This window comes from Abramis brama, assembly GCF_963993115.1.
Source record: "Abramis brama genome assembly, chromosome: 22".
Taxonomy (NCBI): domain Eukaryota; kingdom Metazoa; phylum Chordata; class Actinopteri; order Cypriniformes; family Leuciscidae; genus Abramis; species Abramis brama.
The window spans coordinates 8,253,108-8,274,657 of NC_139984.1; the positions used below are offsets into that span (position 1 = coordinate 8,253,108).

At 37.2% G+C, this 21,550-nt stretch overlaps 1 protein-coding gene across 3 annotated transcripts in view; it reads left to right on the forward strand.

Annotated features, from left to right (window-relative positions):
• Positions 1–21,245, forward strand: part of mitfb (melanocyte inducing transcription factor b) — a 50,804-nt gene extending 29,559 nt beyond the window's left edge. For 2 of the 3 annotated variants that reach the window (XM_084098981.1, XM_084098982.1), the window contains exons 3-10: positions 4,742–4,972; positions 6,818–6,913; positions 8,136–8,253; positions 8,405–8,497; positions 11,037–11,093; positions 11,277–11,352; positions 11,490–11,637; positions 18,284–21,245. In XM_084098981.1, coding sequence (XP_083955107.1) covers positions 4,742–4,972; positions 6,818–6,913; positions 8,136–8,253; positions 8,405–8,497; positions 11,037–11,093; positions 11,277–11,352; positions 11,490–11,637; positions 18,284–18,706 — 1,242 coding nt within the window. In that variant the 3' untranslated portion in view covers positions 18,707–21,245. The remainder of the gene's footprint in view (positions 1–4,741; positions 4,973–6,817; positions 6,914–8,135; positions 8,254–8,404; positions 8,498–11,036; positions 11,094–11,276; positions 11,353–11,489; positions 11,638–18,283) is intronic. The other variant, XM_084098983.1, reaches the window with a different exon arrangement.
• Positions 21,246–21,550: the final 305 nt, after the last annotated feature.

The following is a 21,550-nucleotide window of genomic DNA, read 5'->3' on the forward strand; positions in this document are numbered from 1 at the left end:
GGCAGATTCTACGCTTACGAGAATACTTGATTAGTTGGTAGAAGTAATTACACATTAATGAGCACATATCATTTTGAAAGAACAAAGTGTTTTTTGCTAAGAATCAACTTAAAAAATTACAGTGTAGCTTTAAACCAAATGCCGTAACATCGATTTTTCCCCACGATGACTCTAAACGCCCCCGGATATCGAGTGAAATCTGCGCTGAGAAACGGCAGAGATAAGAAACGCTAGATGGCATTCTGGAAACATGCAAAAATGCCACCGCGTGTCATGATGCCGCAGCCACTGATGGAGAAAGTTCAAGCTTATTTGTGGACCTGGTGATACGGACCCTAAATATAATGTGTATATAATGTGTGTGTTTGTGTTTCATCAGCTATCACCCACTGAAAAAAAACAAAAAACATACCCGTCGACCACTTGTAAGAACCCCTAGAGCACCAGCCAATCAATGAGAGTCTTGTCCATGTTAAGCAAAAACATTTTTATATCGTTCATCACTGCACTAGTGCAAGAGTTTGGTCATATTGTAAAACAATGCGTCTCATTCTTGGAGTCTCAGCATTGAGAAGGATGTTCTTGTGGCAGTATCTGGCCGGAGGCAAAGACCGGCACACAAGTCAAGCAAAGACGAGACGATGAAGACAAATCTTTGTTAGTTGCCTTTTGCCCTCTCAATTGCTAAATTTGATTGAGAAACTTTCAGCTGCAGGAACTGGTTTGTTATTGAACTTTAGATCTGCCACTTTATTGGGCACATAATCCATTGTTTCATTTAATGTAATTAGTGTAAATAGTGGTTACTATGTAATGTAAATAGTAACGTTCGAACAGGAAATGCATAATTTACTCATCTTTATGTGATTCCAGACTTGCACAAGTTTAGCAGAGTATCTGAGCTGCTATTTTTCCATACATTGAAACTGTCAAGCACAAAAAAATAACCAAAAAAAGAATATCTCATTTGTTAACAATAAAATATGGCATGTGAAGTAGTGTTTCTCCAGGCTCGATGTCATTGATAAGACAACATTGTGCGTGCTGTTGTCATCAAACCTGACGAGACGCCTCTTAATGTGTATTTGCAGATTTGGATATGTGCAGACGAGTCATATCGGCAGTCGGCTACACTTATTCTTAGTAAATAATAATAGATTTTTCCTTTGTTAAAGGACTGATTTTACATTTAAAGTCCAAGTTCTTACAGTAACCTTTAAGTAATCTTAAAAAAACCTTTAACTCTCAATGTCAGTTTGTAATTAAGCTTTATTAGCACTACAGACATTAAACCACATGGTTAATGGTGTCATTTGGACTCATGTGGTTTCATTCTTAAGGTCTCATGATTGTTTATGGATCCCATTCAAATGTATGCATATGTAGCATAACACATAGATTTCCTTTGAATAGATAGATATATAGAGACATATATACATAGATAGTCCTTTGAATGTGCTCCACTTCATTCTCGCCTTAGGGTAGAATTTTTATAGCTTTATGGTTGAAACTTTGACATCCACAACCTCTTTAACTTCCAGTCTATCCCCTCAGGCCATGCTGAGAACAGTCTCCTCTTATTTAAAGGAAAGTCTGCTACTACCACAACACACATTACGATTTAAATGTTTGGGGACGGTCAGATAAACGGAGGCACTTATACTCGCCGTTGAACTATTCTTTGAAACGAAGAAGTCAGGTACTCAAAACTTGTAACTTAAGCCTTAAAACTTAATAAAAACTTAAAAAGGCACGTACAAATCCAAAGTTAGCTTCACTTCCTGTCTCCTGAGATGCCTTCATCTGATACATTTTACAAGGCAGCATAGATGTATCCTTCACTGCCTTTAATATCCCACAATCCTCTGCTTTCATTCTGTGACAGTTGAGCTAAAAAATAATGATGTCGTCTGAAAGTTGTTGGTCAGTTTGTCTGTAAATGTACGTATTTGACCAACGTTTTCCACTTTTGATGTTATATATAGTGAGAAATTAGGATTGTAGTAATTAAATATTTGCTTGGTTATCACCAAAGCTCTCTCTATTTTGCTATAGATCAGTAAAATGTTACGCTTTTTCGTGAGGTACCTTTGAGCGCAAACGCTGCCCACACAGTCATTGTCTGATAGGTCAGTGAGGTAACAAGACAATGTGATGACGTAATTTTTCATGCTCGTTCAGATGCAGCGAGTATAAACCAGGCTACTCTCCATCTGGCGCACAGACGTGAATGCATTCAACGTGTGCAGTTTTTTATACCCTACCAGAAACCAGAGGGCAGCGCTGAGTCGTGTCATTTACAGGACATTCGCTCGCAAGGATAGAACAAGAAAAGTAGCGGATCTGCCATTGCATGCAAAGTTTAGAACAAGAACCCAAACAAAACCGTTGAAGAAGGATATCACTTTTGCCTCGATAACCAATCACATTACAGCCTTGATGTCATTAAATTTCATGTAGAGTTGTGCGACAGATAGATCAATCCAAAACAAACGTTTAATGGCAAACATGTTGGAGATTAGCCGATGGGCTGCCGATTCATTAAATGATAAGCTATTTCCTCACAAAAGCGGTTTATTCAGTGGAGTGAAGCCTCTCCTCCATTGACATCCATTAAAAAATGGCCTCTTGTCTCCTTCCCTGCGTACCACAGTGTTAGCAGGGGTTACGCTTTTTCCGGCTAAGGTTACAGGCTTGCCTTCAAGTGGCTTTGTGTGGACGGCTGAAGTATGCTTTGGGCTTTAGACGCACATAATAGTATCCAACTGCAGATCCGCAGCGCTGATGAAAGGAAAAGAAGGCTGGGTCTCGAGCACGAAACGCTGAAAAATCTGCGAGACGTGGCCAAACGGTCAACGATTCCTACGCATATTTACATAAAAAAACTATTAAAAAGAGTAAACACGTCATCTTCAAACACGTCATCATAAGAACTTGATTGGCCTAATACCTGGTTCAGATTACACAATTTTTTTGTCTGTTACGATAGTCACTGTGTGAGATTACGCGATTTTGACTCCTAAAATCTTGTCGTGTCTGGACAAGAAACATGTCAGACTACACGTCGCTTTCCGACCAGTCATCGTGTGCCGTCTCTCACACACACACACACTCACACACACACACACACACACACACACACACTCTCTCTCTCTCTCTCTCTCTCTCGCTCGCACAAACACACTCACTCACGCTCACACACACACACTCGCTCACTTACTCACTCGCGCACAACACACATTACCGGTAATTTACTGGTAATGTTACAACTTCCCTTACAAAAAAACTTCCCAGTATTTTTGAAAAGTTCTTGTTCACACATGATCTCTTACCGGTAATTTACCAGTAAAGACAGTATGTGTGAAAGGGACTATTGTTAAACAAATAGTTTAGCATCTAGATTTTGCCAGTTCCAAACTCACCACCACAATGCTGCGTTGTTCTGAATGATTTTCATTACAAGGTCTTCTGGGCAGTTTTGCTATGTGTTCTTTAATGGGTTTGGGTAGATTTAAGCACATTGCTGTGTGGTTGCTAGTGATTTGAGTGGTTGCTAGGTGGTCGCTGACTGTCCCAATTAAGACTGACACACTTAACGACAAGCTGAAACATTCGAAGAATGAACTGAACACACTAACAGACTGTTTCCAATGACTGGAGCAGATTTTAAACACCAACTGTGAACACCGACTGAACGCAACTGTCTCTGACTCGGCACGTTTGGGCATGATCAGTCGTAAGTATCAAATTACATTCATAATCATAAGTAAAATAAATGAAGGACTGGCCGATGGCCCGGGGTCAGCGTGAACAGCGCTCGGGACAGTAGAGGGATCTGTCACTTACCCGATCGGGCCATTGCTGCATCGCCACAAAAGTTTATCGTTAACACGTGTTTTTAAGCTTCGCCAATTTAAATATTCAAGTGCAAGAAGACGTGAAAGAGAACTCACGGTTTGAGAAGTTTTGTGCTCCCAGCACACATCCGAAGCACCCAGAAAGCATGCAAATACTGAAATGGTTCGTCTTTCACATTTTCTTGCGCTTGAACCGACACCTCCACACACAATTTATTTTCATCACGCCTGGACATCTTTCAGTTTACAGACATTTCCTTTAACCCTAACTCTTACATCAACGCAACTTTTGGACCCTATTTTTACCATTCATACTTTATCATACTTTACCATTCCTCAGAGAACAGCTGGAAATGTGACGGTTTAGCTGTCAAAGATAGCTTGCACGTGTGTTTCGTCAGCCTTTCTGACGTTTATAGCGCTGAGATCTGAGTTACCCCGCTCTGGCTTGAATTAGACAGGCAAAGACTCTCTTCTGTAAATAGGATGGAGGTGGGAGACGTTTGTTGCTCTGGATCTGCAGAAAGACTCCATTGTTTTAACCTGACACTGACGTCAAAGTTGCTTCATAAAAAGCAGAAGCCATATTTTGACAAAAAACAGCACAACGTCAGTAGTGTTTTGTTGTGTCTTGCACTAATTGTTCAACAGGCAAAACTAATCAGTTATTCACCCCTTTTTAGGCACAACCATCTGCAATCATTATCGGTCAAGTCAATTTAGTATAGTAGCTTCAGTTGGTCAAAACAGTGTTTGTTCAAGCTCAAGGATTCGTTCACAGCACATCACTCTTTCTGGAGAACGTCATGTATAATGTGCCATTACTTAGCGTTCAGCGAACTGTGATTCTAACTCTACCTCTCTCTCTCTCTCTGTGTCTCAAGGTTCAAACGCATCTTGAAAATCCCACTAAGTATCACATCCAGCAGGCTCAGAGGCAGCAGGTGAAGGCGTATCTGTCCACCACACTGGGAGGAAAGCTCGGGTCGCAGGCGTTGAGTTTGCCGTGTCCCAGCCAGGCCAGCGATCACGGGGGAATGCCTCCGGGGCCGGGCAACAGCGCCCCCAACAGTCCTATGGCCTTACTGACACTCAACTCCAACTGCGAGAAAGAGGTAACGACACCGTTTCAATTACTATAAAGAATACTGAAATATTTTACTTCAACCCTTTCTGAACATAATGGGTAACACTTTAGTTAACAGTAATTTCAACATTTACTAATACATTATTAAAACCAAAACTTGTATTTGCACTGTGAACTAACATGAACAAACAATGAACAGCTGTAGTTTTATTAAATAACGTTAACAAAGTTAATAAATACTGTAACAAATGTATTGTTCATGGTTAGTTCATGCTAGTTAATACATTAATGCTAACAAATGAAGCCTTATTGTAAAGTGTTACCATATTATTTAATGGATGGGCAGGTTAACATTTATTAACTAACGTTAACAATGATGAATAAACTGTAAGAGATGTTATATTAACTTTATTATGATCAGAATTTGGCGTAAACAATGTGAAAGCATGGATCCATCCTGCCTTGTATCAGCGGTTCAGGCTGCTGGTGGTGTACTGGTGTGTGGGATTTTATCTTGGCACACTTTGAGCTTCTCAGTACTAATTTAATTAGCATCAATTAAAGTAGCATCAATTAAACACCACAGCTGACCTGAGTATTGTTGCTGACCATGTCCATCTAATCATGATTATGTCTTTTTTATTTTTTTATTTTGTTGATGAGAGTTGAAAACTGTTTAACTTTTGGTAAAACGCTGCATTCGTCACTGTCACTTTTTACCCAGCCGTCCAATCACAGTGGAGGAAGGGCGGGACAAATACCACACCGACCAGTCGTCCTCCTTGTTCAATGACTGAACAACAATGGAGAAGTTAATATTGCTGGTTACTGCATTTTTATGTTCAGTAATATTATTAATAACATATACTGTTAACATATTACTGCCTGGCATCTTCCTTATCATAGCTGGCCATTTTCAGAAGAGGCATTTTTTTAGCTGGCTAAAAATGTTTTGGTGGACACACGATCATTTATATTTATTATTAGGCATATGGCCTATTGGTCTCTTTTGCATTTATGCAATATACTGGAGTCAAACCTGAGAAGGAAGTCCAGAAGATTCCACAGCGTTCCTGGACACGTAATTTATGTAGTTGTAACTCATGGGCGGGATTATGCTAATTGTGGATGAGCGTTCACGCGCGCCATATTTACGAATGATTGGAATTCTCTAACATACACACGTTTAGGCTAACTATCAAATCGGATTAAATATAAATATATGATTGGAACTCTTGAATAGTCTTGAAAATAAAGTCATAATTGAATGATGGTACAAAACAGGCTTAACCTTCCCCCCCCCCTTTTACATTTACCATTTCCTTTTCCTTTTAAATTTGTGGTGACGTATTTTCCGGAGATTCTGTCAGGGTTTAAGACGAAAACATGGATGTCGGGATCCTGAGACAGAAAACCTATAAACAAGCCTAGACAGAGGTGACAGGATCCTGACAGGTTCACGTGACAAACTCACAAATCCATCAACATCAGGAAATGATGTATAAATAGACAGTGACATCATGAAGATGTTAATCAATAAAACTGATTTCAGTGAAGGAGCAAAGCCAACAGCTCTGTGAAGTGTCTCTGAAACAGCTGGTGTGGACTGCGTCACTGGGCACGGTGTGATCGAGAGAGAGAGAGTGCTAAAATATGTGTTAATAGATTAGAGAGAGCTTGGCACTGGCAGGTTGAGTGGCTTTGGGATGTGCTTCAGTACATCGGATTCATCCGAGTGATTTTCAGCATAGGAAATGGATGGATTTGAACTGTTGTGTTATTTCCAGCACACTAGATACTTCACAATGTTACACTGTACCTCAGCGGATGACCTCTGACAGCTGTTGACCTGATTGCCTTTGATTTCTCTCAGATGGATGATGTCATTGATGACATAATAAGTCTGGAATCCAGTTACAATGATGATATCATGGGACTCTCCCTGGACCCCGGACTTCAGATGAACACGGTAGAGAAATATTTGACTTGTTTCTATAACCTTACTGATTCGTTTTTACATCTTCAGCTCTTGTAAATACTAATGTGAGTACGTGGAAGGACATCAAGATTTTGTGTAATAGTGCTGATGGATTGATGCACAAACACACGGATTGTGTTTTTAAGAGCCCTATAAAACAGTAGTGATAAAATGATTTATTTAATTTTATTTTACTTGCAAAAACAGTAATAATACAATGAAATATGTATTTATTTATTTTTGCTTTGTTAATAGTGAGAATTGGACCCTAAACTAAAGTGTGAATTTGAAACCTGAATTTATTTATTTATTTATTTGCCTAAAATAGTAGTAATATAATAGAAATGCATGCTTTTATTTATTTTTTTTAATTTATTTTTTATTAAATATTTATTTAATTTCATATTATTTTTATTTTATTTTGCCTAAAAAAATAGCAGTAATATGATAGTAATAATTATGTATTTTTAAAATTTAGCTTGCAAAGAAACAGTTAATATAATGAAATATTTATTATTTTATTTTGTTTTACTTTTAATTATTTTGCTTGCAAAAAAAAGTAAACTGTTAATATATATATATATATATATTTTTTTTTTTTTTTTTTTTTATTCATTGTATATTATTTTGCCTCCAAAAAAAATAGTAGTAATATAATAGTAATACAAATGTATTTATTTAATTTTGCTTGCAAAAATTTGTTAATATAGTGAAATATTTTTAATTTGATTTCTAATTTGATTTTGCCTCCAAAAAACAAAAAGTTACAGCATCTACCTGTAGGGGCTAACAATGCTAACCAGCCAAACCCTGATCTCTTGCTCCAAAAGTGACTCAAGTATGTATTCAAATTAGCAGTGAATTTCATGAGACTTTTTCTCTTTCTGTCTTCTCACACAATCAGAGCTGTTGTTGGTGTCGGTATTGTAGAAAGTAGTGTGATCCAGCTGTCATCACCTGATCTAATGTCTATCAATGAAATAGTGAAGTATAGTGATGAACATTCTATCATTTACTCACTCTCATGTCCTTCCAAATATAGGACTTTTTTTAGTTCAAGCTGTTTTTTTTTCACGCAATGACAGTTAATGGGGATTGAGAATGTCAAGCTTCAAAAAGGACAAGTCGTCTTGTGAAGCCATAGACGCACTTCACAATATGATACACTTCAGTAAAATGAGACTATGATATGTATTTGGTCTTGTGTTTCTAGATTCCTGTGTCGGGGAACCTCTTGGACCTGTACAGTAACCCAGGGATGCCACCTCCAGGACTCTCTATTAGTAACTCGTGCCCTGCTAACCTGCCCAACATTAAAAGGGAATTCTCTGGTAAGTGTTGTTTATTTAACAACGGATGAGTCGGTTAATGCCATTCTGTAGAGTCGATATTTTGAGGATGTGCTGGATTGTGTTTCACCTGTTAAAGTCAGTAGAAATGTCATGTGAATGATGATAAGACTTATGCTCGTATACTTCACAGTTACTCCATCTCCAGCGATGATGCACATGATGGACAAGCCCAGCTCCTGTAGCAACTTTGAGAACTATCAAAGGCCTGAAGGGTTTCCTGTGGGTACGTTCAAAGATTCCTCTCCTTTCCTGCATGACTGTGTCCTCTCTGAAACTTAATAACAATTTAATGGATTTGATTTACATATGAACATGCTCATATAGGTACATAAGATGTGTACAATTAAATGTGTGTGTGTGTGTATATATTTAATTACTTGATCTAATCTAATTAATTACATGATGTGCCAATAAAAAAATAATCACACATCAAATTTGGCTGAGAAATTACCCCCAAAAGATAATTTAAAGTCATTATTATTTTAAATGATAAAAGCATCAAATATTTGATTCATCAATTAATTTATTACACGTAAACTTTTAGGCAACAACGGCCATGATTTTGAATTGGTATTTAGATATATTTACAGACAAAATAGTTTTGGTTACCAACATTCTAAATATCTTCTATGTTTCGCAAAAGAAAGAAAGTCATACAGGTTTGAAATGACATGAGGATGAGTAAATGTAAATAAACCATTTTCATTTCAACTATCTCCAAAATATGACTTTTTTTTAAATGAAGTGATACTCTAAATAAGAAAGTCAAGTCAAGTCATCTTCATTTATAGAGCGCTTTTAACAATGTAGATTGTTTCAAAGCAGCTTTACAGAGATAAGCATATCATTTAAGGTAATAGAGATTGTTTTGGCTTTATAGCGGTTCTTTAATAAAGTTATTTTCCAGCTAAAGTTAGTTTTGATTGATCATTTGTTATTAAATTAGGGGCCGCTAAGACGACACCATTCTCTCTACACAGACTTTAAATGCGAACCTGTGAGAAACGCTGATGGCGTTCACATGCGCATTAAGAATTGGTTCTATAGTTATGTGCGTTTGAATATATGTGCGCAGGTTTGTAATTCCCTACAAACCAAGCCTAAATAAAGTACTGGTCTTTCCTTATAAATTTGATACAGAATTTTATTTTGTCACTTCGGGGTAGGAACGCGAAACGAATTTTTCCGACAACGCTTTATCTGTAGAGTGGTAAAGGGATCCTCCATAGGGAGAGACTAGTTGGCACTTCAGCACTGCGTTGTCATCGGGTCCAGGCGAAGGTCCTTCGTCAGATCTGGATACGGCCTGGATCCGGCAGGCTGCGGGAAAACCTTGGGATAAACACAGACACTAAAATTAGCGTAGATGCCATTCTTCTCATGATGTAACGAGTACATCAGGATTTATGGGAAGTGTTCCCAGTTCCGGCTGACCTAATCTATGCAGCCTAACATTGAATTAAGAAAGTAAAACTGCCAGTAGGTGGCGTTAAATGTCTAAATGAGCAAGTCATTGAATCATTCATTCGATTCGTTCAAACGGCTGATTCATTCAGGAATGAAGTAAATGGCTCTCTTTATGAATGGGTCATTAAATCAGTGGTTCACCCGATTGATTTGCTCAAAACACTGATTGATTCATAAAGCTCTGGCTTTACAGGTGGTATTTTTGTTGGAAACATTTAACAAAAACAGGCAATATTGTGACTTATGGCTCGTTTCCACCGAGTGGTACGGTACAGTGCGATTCGGGACGGTAAACCCTGATCCGGCTTGCGTTTCCACCGCCAACAGTACCATTACTTGATAGGCATGGTGTATGCCAGAAAGTAGCGACCGATGTCATTCTCGCGCGAAGAAGAATGCGACACGGTAAACAATGGAGGACAAACCGCAGATCTTGTTCTTGCTTCTCGGCATGAGGCTGTTTGTGTTGTCATTCCCTTGTAACACATGCAAGTGACGATTCTCTGTCAACCAATGAACGATCTGCAGTGAGTCTAGCTCCACCCTTTAGGTACTGGACTACTGTGATAGGCACCCCAACGGAAGGGTCCCGAAAAAGTGGTACGGTTCGGTATTTTGGGACCATTCCCAACTTCTGACAATCGAAACGGAAATGATTGCGTACCGCACTGTACTGTACCGTTCCGCTTGGTGGAAACGAGCCGTAAAATATATCACAGTATTGACTTCTTATTTATTGAACTGTTATTAAATCAATGTCAAATAAGAAACACCATGGCAGGTTTCAATTTAAAGCCAGCAAACCACTGAGAACGCAGGACAATGATGACTATACATAAGAGCGTAGGCGCCAAAACGGCTGTGGATCCGCTTACCAAAACCCTCTGTAACTGGCAGATTTGAAGAAAATTACTGTCATTTGTCAAATAAATTAATGACGGACAGTTGCATACGTAATACCAACATTTTTATCATGTAAGCTTTATGGTACGCCTCAAACGAGGGAATTTATAGCAATTTATAATGTTAATATTAGTTAGAGAGTCTACAAATGGCTTGGGTATGCAGAGCATTCATGGTACTGTATTTTATTCCAAGTGCAGCCAAAAAGAAAATCGTTGGTCATATTCTGTAGAGGAAGTGATCTAGATTTTGTGGAAAAGAGATTTGGGTTGGAGAAAATAAACTACAAAAGTCGACTGCAGTGACATTTCAAGGGTGCCAATTTGACATCTGTGAAATAAATAAGCGTCCTGCTTTCAGTTTCTCCTCTCACCTCCCTTTGTCTTTTTTAGGGGCAGAAGTTCGCGCTCTCGCAAAGGAAAGGCAAAAAAAGGACAACCATAACTTAAGTGAGTTTCAAAACAAGACAGAAGCCTGCTTCCAATTACCAAAGACAGTCATTTTTACTCGTCCCTCAGTTTGTAAAAATAAGAAAAAATTGCAACGTTTTTGTCTGTGTCCCACAGACTTTATAAGTAGAGTGCCTTAAATGTGATATGTGTAGTATAACATGAATGTTTCATCTGTTTCAGTTGAGAGGCGACGAAGATTCAACATTAACGATCGAATCAAAGAACTGGGGACTCTGATTCCGAGATCAAATGACCCGTAAGGACAACGATGTTCAGTAGATACGCAGTTACACATAAACCAGATGAATACATGCTATTATTGCTGCACATGCTGATGCTGTTCATATCAGAGTTCTATCTGTTGTCAGCTGAGGACGTGCTTGTGTTCCTCAGGGACATGCGTTGGAACAAGGGCACTATTCTTAAGGCCTCTGTGGATTACATCAGGAAACTTCAGAGAGAGCAGCAGCGCAGCAAAGAGCTGGAGAACCGTCAGAAGAAGCTGGAGCACGCCAACCGTCACCTGATACTCAGGATACAGGTCAGTTCAGACAGACCCCAGTCTGGCCAGCACCTCGGCCAGTGCGTGTAATGGCATCTAAATCTAGAGAAACAGCACAGTGACCATAATTACCCTTGCGGAAAAGAAGTACGATTTTGCATACTTTTAAAAAGAGTACTTATTATATACTTTAAAAGAATATACTTAACCCTTGTGCTTCAATTTCAAAAAGTTACACATCGAGGACAAAAATGTCCGTGTCAAAAAACGATCATGAAAATTTGAAGCTTGGGAGCACAGACTTAATTTGGTCTAATTTTAAAGAAGACCCTTGGCAGCATAAAAAAGTTAAACCAATTTTTAAGTTTATGAAAATAATTCATGAACAATATTTTATATAAAATATCTATTTTATAAAACATGTTGAACTCTAAAACTGCTAGAAAATCAAAGCCATAAATCTAAACAAGTCGTGTTCCAAATTTGAGAAAGCCTTGCCAACAGAATGAAAGCCTATTAACAAAAATGCAGTTTTAATGGGTTTCAATGGAGACATTTTTGTCCTTGAGGTCCTGAGTGGAACTATTTTGTGTACCTAGTGCAAAATATTTTTTTATTTTTGTAAAAGAAATGGAGGTGAAATAGTAAAATTCCAATAAAAATACACACCTGTGCCAAAATGTATGCAGTTGGCATTAACACAGGCAAAATGATAAAAAATCTGAAAAAGATAAAAATGTCCATAAGGTCGCACAAGGGTTTAGTGTTAAGTGTAAAGTTATTTACAATAAAATGAAAATGTATTATAGTTTAAAATGAAATTAAATGAAATTAGCTGAACTTAAGAGAGCTTTTTTAACACAATTAAGTACATCTTTATTTCATAATTAATTTTTTTTTTTTAAATTTGGTTAAAGATACTGCTGAATGTACTGACAAGCATTTATGGTAAACTAAAATATACTTTAATGTAATTTCTATTGAAACTTGTATGACATGTATTAAAATCATGTATATTTGTAATTACATGGGCTGCCAATTTAATGCGTTCATTTAATTAAAGGAGAACTTGGTAACTTTTTTAACTTAATAAAACTGTCTAGAAATCATTTGGATGGTTAAACAACCTGTTCTGGTGATATTGGTGACTTTCCCCGCTCCCCCCAGAGTTCCCAGGCGGAAAACCAACCTTGCAACTTGTTCACTACCGTCCCGGCAAGATAGAAATTGGAAGTCTCGTGAGAAGCGAGAACTAGAACGAGAACGAGCGCGAAACACAAATTGCTTTACGGCAATTTGACATAAACACACACGCATGTATGATGTATTACCAGATTACCCACCTCGGTAGACATAGCTCCACGCGATACAGTTGGCTTGCTCCGATCAAAACAAACGCACATGAGCAGCGGTAGAGAAGGGGAGGAGGCCGCCGCAAGTGAGTTTTTTACGACTGTGTTGTGAAATATACGCCCCACCACAGCTGTAGGGGGAGCTCGTGGGGAAAACACGCGACAACAAAAGGGAAAATCAGCAAAGAAGTGACTAGAGTTCGCTAGAGTTACCGAGTTCTCCTTTAATTAGTTACGGAAAAATAACACGTTCAAATAATTTAGAGCACCTGTCTTTCATTCAGGCAACAACTCACTGTGTGATGGAGCCTATAGAATTCAGTTAGAATAACTCTACAATTCAAGATATCAGTGCAAAAATTCCACTTTCTGAGTTTTTGTCTCATATTTACTGTATATCATCTGACATAGTTAAGCAATATCACACGAGTAACGAGCACAATATCACACGAGTGCTGTTTTTATTCCGAATAGCACGAATGCAAATTTTATACATTTCATTCATTCATTCATCCTTATATGACCTTCTTGGGTCATAGGGCTGGAGCCTATCCCAGTTTCTTAGTCCAGAGGCAGGGGAAAGCACCCTGGACAGATGGACAGTCCATTACAGGGAAATCACACACGCACACACACGCACTCACACACAAGCAATTTTAATCAGCATGTCCTTGGACTGTGGGGGAAACCGGAGCACCCAGAGAAAAAAACGGGGATCTTCTTGTTGTGAGGCAACAGCTCTAACACTGAGCCACCGTTCTTCCCTGATTTTATACAACAGTTCAATAAATAAAATGTTAATATTATGTTATATTTTAGACACAATACTGTCTGTTTTTTCCAACAAAAATATTACCTATAAAGCCAGAGCTGAACTGTCGTGCGTCTCAGAGCAACACACAGCGGTGTTTCGTTTCTGAATTAATCTGCGTTATGAGCGAATCAGTCGCCTGAACCAATGATTCAATGGCTCATTTATAAAGAGAGCCATTAAGTGTGTTCAACTTGAAATGGTGCTGCGCAGAGCGAACAGTATGTGACATCAAAGTACCGCGAGAGAGCGATTCGAAAGCATATAGAGCGTCCTCTTAATGACACACACCTAATGACTTAATTCCTGAATGAATCAGCCATTTGAACAAATCGAAGGAATGAATGATTCAATGACTTACTCATTTAGACATTTACCGCCACTTACTGGCAGTTTTAGTTTCTTATTTTAAGAATCATTTCATAAAAAAAATTATTTCATATTTTGGGGATAGTTTGCCCAAAAATGATACTTCTGTTTATTTACATTTACTCACTCTCGTGTCGTCTTATACCTGTATGACTTTCTTTCTTTTGCAGAACATAGAAGATATTATGAAGAATGTTGGTAACCAAAACTGTTTTTGTCTGTAAATATATCTAAATATCAATTCAGATGCAGCTCCTGAAAAAAAAAAAATCATGGCCGTTGTAGCCTAAAAGTGTGTGTAATAAATTCTATGTTGAACCAAATAAAATATTTCTTTCTAAAGCTACATTTTGTAATGTCTATTTGATGCTTTTCTCATTTAACACAATAATGACTTTATTTTTTGCGATTAGTTAGATTAATTAATCGGCACATCATGTAATTAATTAGATGAAAAAATGTAATCGCTTGGCGGCCCTAGTAATTAAACATTTGTATGAATGAAGTTGCATTTTAGTACATTTAAAATATATTAACTTTAAATATGGAATAACACACTACAGTTAAAATTATAATCAAGTACTTTACATGTGCTTTACTATGTTAGTCAACACATCAAAATAAGCGCACTTCTCATGAAAAAATATTATTAAAACATTTTGATTTAAAGGCACAATATGTACGATTTTTGGATTAAAATATCCAAAAAGCACTAGAACAATGTTATATATATTTTGTCGACGTGTGTACTTACATTTTCACAAATGTTTCCAACAATGTTTAAATCTATTTTAACTATTTCAACTATTCAACTAAATCAACTATTTTAACCAGTGTAATACAGAAACGTGCTGCAAATACTCAGTGCAACCAAATACAGAAACACTGCAAATACTCACAACGCAACTAAATACAGAAACACACCGCAAATACTCACAACACAACCAAATACAGAAACACGCTGCTAATACTCACAATGCAACTAAATGCATAAATGTGCTGCTTATACTCACAATGCAACCAAATACAGAAACACTGCAAATACTCACAACGCAACTAAATACAGAAACACACCGCAAATACTCACAACACAACGAAATACAGAAACGCGCTGCTAATACTCACAATGCAACTAAATACATAAATGTGCTGCTAATACTCACAATGCAACCAAATACAGAAGCGCGCTGCAAATACTCACAATGCAACCAAATACAGAAACACTGCAAATACTCACAATGCAACCAAATACAGAAACACTGCAAATACTCACAATGCAACCAAATACAGAAACACTGCTAATACTCACAATGAAACTAAATACATAAATGCACTGCTAATACTCACAATGCAACCAAATACAGAAACACTGCAAATACTCACAATGCAACCAAATACAGAAACACACCGCAAATACTCACAACTAGTGTTGCACGGTGTACCGATACTTCAAAAGTATCGCGATACTCGGAAATTAAAAACGTCACGATACCTAAATTTATCAGTATCGATACTTAAAAAAAAAAAACGCCTCCCTATGGACGTCTGTTTTTTCCTTACGCACGCAGCAAAGAACCTGCCGCTGTCAGTGTCATGTGACAAAACACTACAGCGAGATGGCTGCATGTGCAAGCACAAGTGGTCTACGACTAGTAGAAAAAGATGACGTGAGGAGTGACATATGGAAGTACGTTGCCTACCTTGCTCTGTTGCACGGTGCACCGATACTTCAAAAGTAAATCGGAAATTAAAAACGTCACGATTCCTTAATTTATTAGTATCGATACTTCTAAGAATGACCGCGTTCCAGATTTGTAAGGCCGGCGACACACTGGCTGCGTGTCGTGTCCGTTTTTATTTCGGCTCCCATGTTAACTGCCTGTGTGACACACGCGTCTGGGCGCAGCTCGAGACGCGCGGAAAACGCGTGCATGCTAGAAATAGAACCAACGCCTATTTTTTCATGCGACATGCAAGCGTGTTGGAAGCGTTTCCAGGCAAAATAGAATAGGAAAAGATGTTTCTATGTCATTTTGACACGAATACATATTAATAAATGACATTTTGATGTTTGAAAGTTTTGACATAAATACAATATAAATACAATACAAATATTGCACTTCTCAATACAGAACGAATTATTCTGTAGCCTATTTTGCCGTCAACACTGCCGACGTTGTCTTTGCTGCTATATATTTATGTTTAACATGAAGTATAGGCCTTCCACAACTCTCTCCCCACGTCAAATATATCACCAATGAAGCTTATCATATGTTACCAATATTAAACATTGTTTAATATAATCGCTGTTCATATTTTTATTCAAAGTTCAGAATCAAAATAAAGCCTTTTATGTTTCTTATGATAAATGAGATAATGCTGCTAAATTTATATTTTTTTTTACCTTGAATGTCATTGCTCTAATTTATTTTTTATATTTTTATATTTCATATTTTGTTAAAATGTTTAATATAGGCCTATCTGCTGTTCATATGTTCATTTATTAGTGTGTTATATGATTAGAATGTTGTCCCGGTTTTAAAATAAAGCACAGCAATGATATTTGAGAGTGTTTCTCCCTTTTCAGGAAAAGTATCGAAAAAGTATCGAAATCGCAATACTTGACTTGGTATCGGTATCGAAACAATAATTTTGGTATCGTGACAACACTACTCACAACACAACCAAATACATAAATGCACTGCTAATACTCACAATGCAACTAAATACATAAATGTGCTGCTAATACTCACAATGCAACTAAATACAGAAGCGCACTGCAAATACTCACAACGCAACTAAATACATAAATGCACTGCTAATACTCACAATGCAACCAAATACAAAAACACTGCAAATACTCACAACGCAACCAAATACATAAATGCACTGCTAATACTCTCAATGCAACCAAATACAGAAACACTCTGCAAATACTCACAACGCAACTAAATACAGAAACGTGCTGCAAATACAATGCAACCAAATACAGAAACGTGCTGCAAATACAATGCAACCAAATACAGAAATGCGCTGCTAATACTCACAATGCAACTAAATACAGAAACACACCGCAAATACTCACAACACAACCAAATACAGAAACGCGCTGCTAATACTCAAAATGCAACTAAATACATAAATGTGCTGCTAATACTCACAATGCAACCAAATACAGAAGCGCGCTGCAAATACTCACAATGCAACCAATACAGAAACACTGCAAATACTCACAATGCAACCAAATACAGAAACACTGCAAATACTCACAATGCAACCAAATACAGAAACACTGCTAATACTCACAATGCAACCAAATACAGAAACACTGCAAATACTCACAATGCAACCAAATACAGAAACACACCGCAAATACTCACAACACAACCAAATACAGAAACGCGCTGCTAATACTCACAATGCAACTAAATACATAAATGTGCTGCTAATACTCACAATGCAACTAAATACAGAAGCGCGCTGCAAATACTCACAACGCAACTAAATACATAAATGCACTGCTAATACTCACAATGCAACCAAATACAAAAACACTGCAAATACTCACAACGCAACCAAATACATAAATGCACTGCTAATACTCTCAATGCAACCAAATACAGAAACACTCTGCAAATACTCACAACGCAACTAAATACAGAAACGTGCTGCAAATACAATGCAACCAAATACAGAAATGCGCTGCTAATACTCACAATGCAACCAAATACAGAAACACGCTGCAAATAGTCACAACGCAACCAAATACAGAAAAGCGCTGCAAATACTCAATGCATATATAATCAGGAATCATGATGTTAAAATAAACAAAATTGTGAGTTGTGAGTATTTTGCAGTGCATTTCTGTATTTGGTTGCGTTGCACATGTGTTGTTAAACTGATGATGTTTTCTTAATTTGCTGGTGTATTAGCTATTTGCATGTGTTTTCTTAAGCTGCAGCGAGTTGAGCTCTCTTGGCCACCGTATATATTCCAAAAAAAATAAGAATAGTCATTTTGATTTCAATGTGGCTTTAAGATTTCACTAAAGTTAATTACAGTTTATGTTACAGTTAAGATTTCACTAAAGTTAATTACAGTTTATGTTACAGTTAATGTTTTGTTGTCTGTCCATTGCTCAATGTTAATCCAGGAGTTGGAAATGCAGGCTCGTGCTCATGGTCTGGCCATCGCCTCGTCTACACTCTGTCCATCAGATCTAGCAGCCCGGGGCATAAAACAGGAGACGGTCCTGGGGGACTGCAGCCAGGACATGTACCCTCACACGCACCCCTCTTGCCCTGGCATGGGCCGCTCCAGCACCCTAGACCTTAACGACGGTACAATCACCTTTAACGACTCCCATGGTACAGGCTCTAGCGCTTCTGCTGACGCAGGGGCTTATGGTCTCATTTCTAAGGCAAATGCCGCTAAACTTGACGACATCCTGATGGACGACACATTGTCGTCTGTAGCAACAAGCGACCCACTTCTCACCTCCATCTCGACCGGAGCCTCGAATGACAGAAGCCGTAAGGACAGCGTGAACATGGAGGAAAATGAGCATGTTTGTTAGTACAGCGAAAACCTTCTTTTAGGGCCGCTGGTCGTTGCGTTTTTCTAATAACGCAACTGATGCTTGGGATTGCTAAAGAGGAAGCACGGCCTGTTTTGTCAAGTGCAAAGTAATATTATTTTTTTATGTTTACACTTTATTTTATTGTATTTTAACCATATCCCACTTTTGTCTACCCAAAATTCATTGTGGTATAATAATTCAGATTATGCATAATATCACAATAATCAAGGTCAGTATCATAAAATGATTGATTTTTGTAACTTGGCATAAGTATATTTAGAATATAATTTAATCAACTTTGGGATAATAGAGTGGTGCAGGGATGATGTCAAACCCATAAGACCAATTTGTCACTGGTTCCCTCCAGATTTTCCCATAGGGTTTTATAATAGGGTTTTTCAGTTTATGAGTAAAATAAGGTAAATATAACTTGAAGATACTTTACTTAAAAATACTTTACTTAAGAAACTACTTTGTTCTACATGTAAATTACAAACACCCATACCGAAAATGCAAAATTTGAAACAGTTATGTTTATTTTTGAAAACGTACGTTTCGGACAAATAACAAGATAAGACAGTTTGGGGTGTGAGTGTGTGCAGTGTACGTTTTTGAGCAAAATGTGCAAGTATCGTCAAGTTATGTTTACCCCAGACCTTATTTTACTCATAAATTGACAAACCCCATAGGAAAATATCAAGGGAACCAGTGGCAAATTAGTTTTCCGGATTCTGACGTCTTACCTGCACCAATCTATATAAAAGTGCACTTGAATGGTGATTATTATTATTTTTTGGGGGTGGGGGGGTTGTACAGTAGCATGTTTGCGCACAGTTTAGAAACATATTTCTCTTTTATATATATGTATATCCTTTTAAAGGAATGATTTAAGCATAATGCTTCCCTTTTAACATATGTAGATAATAGGCAACAGTTAATATGGCCAGCTGCCCAGTAAACACAACCCCCCACGAGATGCACTTAAAAAGATTCAAAAGAATAATTGATAATTCTGTTAAGTACTCACTCTCATGTTGTTCTAAACTATGATGTAGGTTTTCTGTTGAATATAGATGTTTTGAAGAATCGTTATTGTTTTTGTTTTGTTTTTTTACATATAACAATTCATAATTACCATGTCCATTCTGCTCCAAAAAAGAAATCATAAAATTAGTCCATGCCACTTTTATATGACAGATATGATATCTGTGTGAGAGAAACAGATTGAAATTTAAGCTGATTATAAAATGTTCCTTTTGTGTTACACAAAAATAACAGCAAACTGGTTTCTGACAACATGAGTGTGAGTACATTTTCCTTTTTCGGTGAAATATTCCTTTAACGTAGCTGAATTAATCAAAATTATAAAACAAACTAATTCATAAATGTCGCACAAAATTCTGTTGAATGTCGTTCTAACATCACTGAATGTTTAAGCAACATTTTAAGCAAATTCTCTAAAAATCTCATCTTCCAGATGAAAACGCATTCAACCTCCAGATGTCTAGGCAAAGTGCGTGTGCTATCAGGATGATCCGAAACAGCTGACCATAAATTATTTCACTCAAATATTAATCAATATTCTCTCAGTATTAATTTATTCATGTTTTTGAGAATTTATCTTAGATTTGTTACATTTAATCTTTCATAGATTTGTGGAATAAACTTTAAATAATACCAATCTATCTGAAGAAATACCAAGTTGGCGCAGGCAAATGGGTCCTTAAGGCAACCTTCTGACAATAACGTTGTTAACTACACGGCACAAGCTGGTTGGTTCATGCCGCAACTGCAGCCAATGAGCTTGCTGCTCAACATTTAAATAGTTGGTCAGTATTTGCTGTAGCAGTTTGCAGCTCGCTTTCAAAGTTCCTCTGAACCCCTCCACCTTCCCCAGCTCCACCTGTATAGATCTGCTTGGTCCGTGTATGCATTGACAGTTGCTCTGCCGCAGCAGCAGTGTAGCAGATCTATTCCGCCGAGACCAAATACATTAACATTGTCATATCCATTGCCATGCTAAACTCTTCAGAGAATGTGTGGAGAGACAGTTTTCACACAGCGTTTCCAACTGATTTTCAAATGTCCTGTGAAATGTGCCAAGCAATATTCAGATTTAACCCAGCAGTTTTCAAAACTGTTCTTGTCATCAAATGCAGTGCCTATATAATTATATAATTATGCAAACGGTTTTCACCTCATGCATTTCTTAAGATACCCAGATGCATTTTAACACAATGCATCGCATGAAATAATCCATAAGAATGTGAAGAAATCTATTAACACATATTTGATGCCTAAGGGAAGTAATATTTCAAACTTTAGATTCTATTACCCTTAAAAACTTTTTCATTTTTATCTAACATTTTAATTATTAAATTCTGTTTGAATAGTGCCATACATTGTAACTAAAATACTCCAGGTTTTCTGTTGTATGTATATATATATATACATAAATACATACAATTATGGAGAAAGATCTGGGATTTTTTATGTTTTGTATTGGCAAAAACACTGGAAGAAAGATCCAACCTTGAAAAAAAAAAAAAGCATTTTATATTTTGTCCTAACACTTGTTTGGGTTTTTTAATTCTTATACGGTGTAAATGGCTGACTATGTTTGTAATAATAAGCTGTATTGTTACTGTATATTTCTACTGTTTAAAAGTGCTCAACTCAGATGTACTGATATTTGCCTTTGAGTAGCATCCAATTTGTGCCACTATAATGATCATGTAGATGAAACTATAATGTGTTGTTTCATAGAACTATGCAAAGATAACTTTCAGTTGAGAAATCAGCCTGTTTCATGGAAAGATGTTGTAAGAGTTTAGTGTAGGT